The sequence below is a fragment of the Trypanosoma cruzi genome, genomic scaffold (genome assembly GCF_000209065.1).
Source record: "Trypanosoma cruzi strain CL Brener 1047053516513 genomic scaffold, whole genome shotgun sequence".
NCBI classification, from domain to species: Eukaryota; Euglenozoa; class Kinetoplastea; order Trypanosomatida; family Trypanosomatidae; genus Trypanosoma; species Trypanosoma cruzi.
This window is the reverse complement of record NW_001849230.1, coordinates 1-7,421: the sequence shown is the minus strand read 5'-3', so window position 1 is coordinate 7,421 and position 7,421 is coordinate 1. Positions and strand designations below refer to the sequence as shown.

General features: G+C 58.5%; 3 protein-coding genes across 3 annotated transcripts, besides 4 other annotated features; all 3 read left to right on the top strand.

The window, feature by feature from the left end:
• Positions 1 to 740, top strand: Tc00.1047053509893.29 (hypothetical protein, conserved; the record flags this gene model as incomplete). Its single annotated transcript, XM_800072.1, has 1 exon — positions 1 to 740. A coding segment is annotated over one exon (740 nt), but the record flags the coding sequence as incomplete, so codon positions are not given.
• Positions 1 to 1,582: a sequence feature (heterozygous, Esmeraldo-like haplotype).
• Positions 920 to 945: a microsatellite.
• Positions 1,390 to 4,080, top strand: Tc00.1047053509893.20 (hypothetical protein, conserved; the record flags this gene model as incomplete). The annotated part of the gene is made up of 1 exon (XM_800071.1): positions 1,390 to 4,080. One exon carries the CDS (start codon positions 1,390 to 1,392, stop codon positions 4,078 to 4,080), a length of 2,691 nt encoding a protein of 896 aa, XP_805164.1.
• Positions 1,583 to 2,522: a sequence feature (areas merged during assembly that could not be assigned to a particular haplotype. This can correspond to areas where the two haplotypes were merged or to regions with more than two copies in the genome that were merged during assembly.).
• Positions 2,523 to 7,421: a sequence feature (heterozygous, Esmeraldo-like haplotype).
• Tc00.1047053509893.10 (uncharacterized protein) lies at positions 4,280 to 7,402 on the top strand (the record flags this gene model as incomplete). The annotated part of the gene is made up of 1 exon (XM_800070.1): positions 4,280 to 7,402. The coding sequence occupies one exon, from the start codon at positions 4,280 to 4,282 to the stop codon at positions 7,400 to 7,402; it is 3,123 nt and encodes a 1,040-aa protein (XP_805163.1).

Genomic DNA, 7,421 nt, shown 5'->3' with positions numbered 1-7,421 from the left:
TGCTGCATCGCTGGTTCCCTAGTGCGAGGTACCAATTGCAGTGGTCAGCTGGGCCGGGTGTGGAGTACGTCTCGGTGGGTAAACCATGGACGGTATTTGGCAAGCTGGGTACGGAATGGTGGGTGGAGTTGCCCTTTTTCAAACGAGCCCTTTTTTATATTCGTAATCAGTCCGCCTTGGTTCAGCCACTCTCTCTACGGCAAACAAAGGAAGTTGAGGGGAACGACGATGCTCATAATAGTGCCGCGTCTCCTGAAGACAACAGGAGTTCCGCTCACAGTTACTTCTGGGCGACACAAGGGCCGAGGTGGAACCCGAGTCTTGTGCGTGGCTTTAAGGACGATTATCCCTCACTGCACTACGCGTCACGTTGGTACACACTCATCTCGGCAGAACTGGCGTCAGATAGGCGTCAACGGGATAAGGGCTCTAAAACATGGCAAGTCCCTACGTGGATGATATACGCGAATGCGTGCTTTACGGACTCTTTTGCCACGCCGCCACGAGCGTCTGTTGGATTTGCCTTTTCTGGGACCCCGCGAGGCACGACGGATGCGTTTAATGTTCTCACATCATCGTCATTTGAGTGCAGTTTTAACTGGTGGCTGAAATTTTATCAGGGAAGACCTTCGCTTGTATCGGGAATTGTTTCCGGTCAGCGGGCGGAGGAGTCGACACTGCGACTTTCGCCCTTTGAAACTTTTCGTCATTTTCGCTGTGGACTGACGTGGAAGGCATGAGGGAAATTGTACGCATCACACAAACACCACGCCCCTCCCCGGTGGCAGCGGCCAGCAGGCATTCAAAGCGAGAGAAGAAACTTCAGAGCGTTGTCACTCCGAAGAAGCACCCAAGGAGAGAACGGCAAAAGGGAGGGAAACAGAAACAAATGAGTAATTCTGAGTGAGAGAAAAGCAAATTTCCTTTTTTTTTTTTTTTTTTTTTGGATCTCGTTGGGTCATTGGGTGCTTCGCATCACTTAAGGACTCGTCACAACGCTTTCACCACCCTGCCGGCATGTTAATGCTCTCGCCGTTCTTTCATCTTTAATTTTCTCTTGCGAGAGGATGTTTAATTTGCTTGGGAAACATTAATGAATGAGAACAGCCGATTAAAACGCTTTCAGGTATGCTTCCACACCCCATTTTTTTTTTTGTTCCTATTCGAATGCACATATTTGCAATTCCGGGCAACACCCAAGGCGACGCTCTACAGCCACTTGAGCCAAGCAGACAGAATCGAGGATGTACTGCGGACTGTGCGGCAGTTACGGTCTCCGTTTAAAAATTTACTAACTTTTTTTTTTTTTTGGTGTTCTTTATTTTGTTAAGATGTGTCCCGCATGAGTATCCAAGTAGACCACACACATGATGTTCCGTCTAGTTTTCCATGCTTTTTTTTTTATTTGTCTGCATTTGTCTGCCTTTTGTTTTGTTTATTCATGGGGCGGCTTTGCCTGGATTTTTATTTTTATTTTTTCTATGCACTTTTTCTTCATTCAGAGTCGTTATGAACTTAGATGTTATTGACGCGACGGCGGAGGCGCTTCCGCTGGAACTGCTGAACGCGACAAACAAGGAGCTGACGGCACAGCTTTCACGCCATGAGCAGCTGTGTGATGAAAAGCTACGTGATGTAGAGGATTTGCGGCGGCGGCTACAATTTATGAAGGAGCACCTTAGCAATGTGCGTGGGGAGATTGTGAGCACCCAGAGCCTGGTGGAGTGCAAGCGGCGCGAGGTGGACTCGGAAACGCACATGTACCGTCTCCTTGACCGCGAGTGTGGCCGGTTGAAACAGGAGCAGAGTCATATGCAGGCCCAGCAGGCGGAGGTGCAGGAGCGGCTGCAGGCAGTGCAGAACCTCATATTTCAGGAGAACCTGCGCATGGCCGAGCTGAAGGGAGCAATGACGTTCAACCAGGAGGAGCTTGAGCAGTGGGACATTGCACGCAAGCAGAAGGAAGCGGACGAGGAGGCCGTGGCGCGCTACACGAAGGATGATGAGGTGCGGGTACGTCAGCTGAACACGGCCGTTGAGCGGCTTGAGGCGAAACTGCGTGACCGCAAGCGCCAGCTGGAGGAGGAGGTGATGGTGACACGCAATGTGCAGCTGGAGCTGGATCGCAGCGCGGTGGAATATCGCAAGCTGCACCATGACCGCGGGTCGCTGCTGGACGAGTGGGAGGCTGTTGTGAGGACGATTCACGAGCGCGACGCGGCGATTCGCTCGGCGGCGATGCGGTACGCGGAAGGTGCGGAGTGGCTGGGGCAGCGGCGAGCGGTGCTGATGGCGCTGTCGGCCGAGCTTGACACGGCGCGCGACGAGGAGGCGATGACGCGGGTGGGCATCAAGGAGCGTGAGCAGCGCGCGGAGAAGCACCGTGACGTTCTGGTGTCGCTTGAGGGGCACGTTGTGGCGATGGAGGAGGAGGTGGAAACACTTCGTGAGCAGCTGGCGCGTGCTGTGCGGGAGCGCAACAACAGCCGCATTCGTGCCGAAGAGAGCCGGGCGGCTGTGGCGCAGAGGGCGGCGGCGTACGACCGCGTGGTGGAGAAGCGGGCGCAGACAAAGAAGCAGCTGCACGGTGAATTTGACACGGCGATGGATCTCGAGCAGCAGCGGGCCACAATTGCGCGACTGCTGCAGGAGGCGCGTGCGACGGACCGGCGCCTAGAAAAGGAGGTGGAGGAGCTGAAGCGCGAGAACTTCGGAGCGGGTGAGCGACTTCAGGCGGCCGGTCGCCTGCAGGATGAACTCATTGCGGAGATTAGCGGTGGGCAGGCGCAGGGACGGAACCTCAAGGCGAAGATCAGTCAACTCGACCGCGAGTCCTTTACGCAGCAGGAGATCCTCTACAATGTTGAGTTCAATGTGCAGCAGATGGAGCGCAAGGTGAACCGGACGAAGGGGGAGCGGACGGAGGATGAGCGCAACCGCCTGAACGAGAAGATTGCGGCGATGCAGAGCACACTGGACGACCTGTGCACGCAGCAGCGTGCGTTAGACACGCAGGTGAAGCGAGTGCGGGAGGAGGCGCGACAGGCGAACCTGGAGGTGGCGAGGATGCGGGAGCAGGAGAAGAGCACATGCGACAAGGCGCTGCAGCTGCGTCTTGAGTGCAACAGCTGCGCAGTGGAGTTGCGTAAGCTGCGCAGGGTGCGGGAGGATGAGTTGGTGCGTGTGGACACACAGGAGCTGCAGCTGCAGGGGCTGAAACGCACACTGCATCAGCGTAGCGGCGAGCTGAGCGACATTGAAGGGCAAAAGAGACAGCTGTCGGTAGACGTGTCCCAGCGGGTCTCGGAGATTGCCGTGCATCACGAAATCCTCAAGATGGAGGCAAAGCTTGCGGAGGAGGAGCGTCGGCGACTTGTCGCCGAGCTGCAGGAACGCCAGAGAAGCCTCGGGGCGCTGCGTAACCGCTACGATGTGCGTGTGGGCCGCATGGATCCGGATCAGGCGCACCTGACGCAGGTGCAGCTTGTGGTGGAGGCGGCAAAGGAACGTGAGGCGCTGCAACACAAGGGCGACGCGCTGGACGCACGTGTGGCGCGACTGGAGCGTGACCTTCTGAAGCTGGAGCGGACGCTGCAGGTCATACGGGCAAGCAACTCGAACTACCGCCATATGTTTGACCGGGTGCAGGACAACGATGCGGAGGAGAAGACGAGACGGGCTCTGGAGGCGAAGCGGCGGGAGCTCAAGACCTTCATCAGCCGGCGCGCGCTGGAGGCGAGCGAGTACCAGGAGGTGTTGCACGGCAGGGCGTCAGAGCTGCAGCAGGTGGCGGAGCGGAAGGAACGGACGCTAAATGCCGTGGAGGAACTGCGGCAGGCGTGCGAGCACGCGCACGGGACCATCCTTGAAGGCAGAGAGACAATTATCCGCTACAACCAGGCAATCAACAAGGCCCGTGGTGCTGTTACGTCGGAGGTGGCGGCAGATGTGGAGCTGCAGGAGAGGCGGCAACGACACGAGGCGGCCGTGGGTCGTATGCTGCAGCTGTTGCGGCGACACAGCGAGGCTGCAGGCGAGACGGCACATGCGCTTTTGATGGAGCGATTGGGTGCCGTCTGAAAGGGAGCGGGTTTGCTCCGCCGCGAATGTATAATGTTTGGCTTTCTGGTGGTGTTTTTTTATTTGTTGTGGATTGTTGCGGTTTTTTTTTTTGTGTGTGAGGAGTGTGTTTTTTTGTGTTCTGTGGTACGGTGGTGTGCTTTCCACGTTTTTGGGCAACGCTTTTTACACACGCTGAAGGAGTGACTAGAACTGCAGAATGACAGAGGCGACATGCCCGCAGTGGCTCTCGCAGGCGGAATATTTGCGCTGCCGCACCGACCCGTATCGTGCTCTCGATGCTGCTCAGAGACGCGTCAACGACATCCGCAGGAGCATCCTAGCGCTGCGGTCGTCCATCAGGGCGCTGGAGGATCACCCCGTCGTGCAGCTTGGCCGCGCCGCTCGGCACTTTGAGAAGCTGCGGGCGGAGCATTTTGCGCTTGACGACGTCCACAGCGAAAAGCTGCAGCAGCGAACGGCGCTCATGCGTATTGCCGATACCCTCCGTGAGGAAAAGCGTGTGTTGCTTGGGGAAATCAACGTGGCGCGTCGAGGCGTCATGGTGCAGCGGGTGGAGTGCGACGACATCTCGGCTGCCTGCAGGCGACATGAAAGGGAGCAGAAAGCACGTTTGGCGCTCCAGGAGGTACAGGAGGTGCAACTGGCCGCCCTGATTGAGCAGGAACGTGACTGCAGCGAGCGTTTAGCAGCCGCTCGAGCCGAGTTTGATGCACTGTCTTCTGCCGCGGAGCAGCACAACCAGCGGATCTGCTCGCTGACGACCCTCCACGAGCATCTCAGTGGGACCCGAGCGGAGCAGGAACGAGCTGCCGCTGCGCTGAGAAAAGATGTGACGCAGCAGGAAGCGGAGCTGGCGGAGGTTTTGGCTGGCCTGTGGGACTACAAGACTGAGGTGTCGACGCGCGTTGTGGCGCTCCAGCGCTTGGCGCAGGAACGGCAGGATGAGCTAGAGCGTGTGCGCCGTCTGAGTGAGCACGAGGTAGACACACTGGCGGCGCACAATAAGGCGTTGGGTGACGCGCTGAAGAAGACGTCCGAGTTGCTGCTTCGCGTCCGCACGGAGTCGAGGACCTTTAAGGACACGACAAGAAATGCGATTGCCGACGGGCAGCTGGAGGTGCAGAAGTATATGGGCGTTGTGGAGCTGGTGAAGGAGCAGAATTTGGGGCTTCGGAGTGCGATTGGGCGCGCAGAGGAGGTACTGCGGCAATCGACTCATCACGCCGCTGAGAAGAACACCATCAACAACAAGAGCCTTATCGAACAGGCAAACCTTGTCAGCAAGTTGCATATGGAGGTTCAGTCAACACTGGAGGAAGTGCGGCTCGCTGAGGCGCAGCTCTGCTCCTTCTGTCGCGAGCAGCTATCGGCCGGGCTGCCGTCACTGCAGCAGGACAAGGAGGGTGCAGCGCCACGACCAGGTGTCAATGTGGACACAGGCCTGCCGTCGCCGCGTGGGAGCGTGGCCGAAACGTCCGACAAATTTGTTGCGGTGCATGGCGTTGTAGAGACGCGGACCGAAGAGCTGCAGGAAGTGTCTCGCCTTCGTGAGGCTCTCAATGCGGTGAATCTTCAGCTGCTGCGGGAGCGGGGCGAGCGTGAGGCGGAGCGTCAGCTGGAGGAGGACGACAGGCTGAGACGTGCAGCCGACGCGGAGGTCACGCATCGCGCAGAGGAGGAGCGACGCCGGCTGAGCCAACAGGACGCCGAAAAGAAGGGTGCCGGTGAGGCGGCGCTGACGTACACGGTTCAGTTTGTGGACGGCACGAAGAGGCGCGTAGACGCCTTCCCGAGTGACACGGTGGCGGTGATGATTTTTCGGGTTGCCCTTCGCGCCGGCATTGTGCAATGGCGCATGTTCTACCTTGCAGAACTTGCGGACGAGGGAACTGTGCTCGGTTCGGTGCACCGCTACCTGAGCCGCAGCGCCACACTGGAGGATGAGGGCGTCACGCCGCAGACGGCTCTTCTCTTTGAGTTCAAGCACTATAAACGGCCGCTGCACTGGGACGACGCTGTGGCGCAGGAGTTGTTTTTTCGCCAGTTGCAGCAGCACATTGTGCGTGAGTATTACCCCGTTTCGGAGGCGGTTGCGGTGCAGCTTGCGTCGTACGAACTTCAGGCGGTGTTTGGCGACTTCACAGCACAAAAGTCGCTTCTGTACTTTGACCGGGTGGGCCTTGAGGCATACCTTCCCATCTCCGTCTCGGCCCATGAGTACGACTACTGGCAGCAGCGGCTGGCGACAAACCACCGACGGCGCGCCGGGCTGACTGCGACGCAGGCGCGTTGTGGCTACATCGACGTTGTGAGCACGACGCCGTGGTGGGGCATGACTTTCTTTGATGTGAGGGACCGCGACAACTGCCCATTCATTGCAGGTGTGGCGGAGGACGGGTTCTATGTTTTTAGTGCGTCGAAGCAGGAATGCCTCGACGCGATTCCGTTCCCTGACCTTGTCGGGTGGGAGCGTTGCCCCGCGGGTGTTGTGATAAGGCGCCGCGGCACTCACACGATGACGCTGTACGCCACGAGCCAGTTGCAGGCGAAGGAGCTCGTGGACCTGCTGAGCGAGTACTACATGCTGCTCCCCCAGCGGGTCCGGGATGGGATGCGCATTGACGTTGGGGATTTGGAGACGGTAAGTGCTGGGCTCGTCAGCCCGACAGTGTTCGAATTTCCAGTGGTCAGTCGTCCGCACCCCGCACCGTACGAATCGCGCGTGGAGTGCATGAAGGCGGCATACATGTCGTACTGTGCGGAAGTGGATGAGCTGGGGCAGCAGCACGTCCCGGCGGCGGCGCTTCTGCGCGCGATGGATCGAGCCGTGGACGATGGCACGGCGCTGGACGCACTGGATCTTGCGATGGCCGACCCTCCCGTTGACGACCGGCACTTTGCTGTTCTCGCCGAAATTTTAACGTTTACGCTCCGCGAGTACGAACCCCCTGAGAAGCACGAGGGGTGGAAGGAAAACATTGCCGTCACGGCGGTGCTGCTGGCACAAGCCTCGGTGGAGCGACAGCTCCTGACGGCGTCTTCTGTGCCGACAATTGCGAAGGTGATCGCGCTTTTCCCCGCGCTGCAGACGCTTGACCTCTCCTACATTCCGCTGGATACGACGTCGGAGCAGCTTGGCGGTGCGCTGGCCAGAGGTGCAAAGCAGCTGCGGCGCCTGGTTTTGAGGGGCTGTCGCGTTGGCGCGCGAGCGCTGCAGTCCATTTTGGTCATTTTTGGTTCCCAGAAGCCGAACGCTTTGGAGCACCTAGACCTCGAGGACAACTTCTTGACGCACGCCGCTATACATCCCTTTTTGTGAGGTGCTCATGGATGGTCGC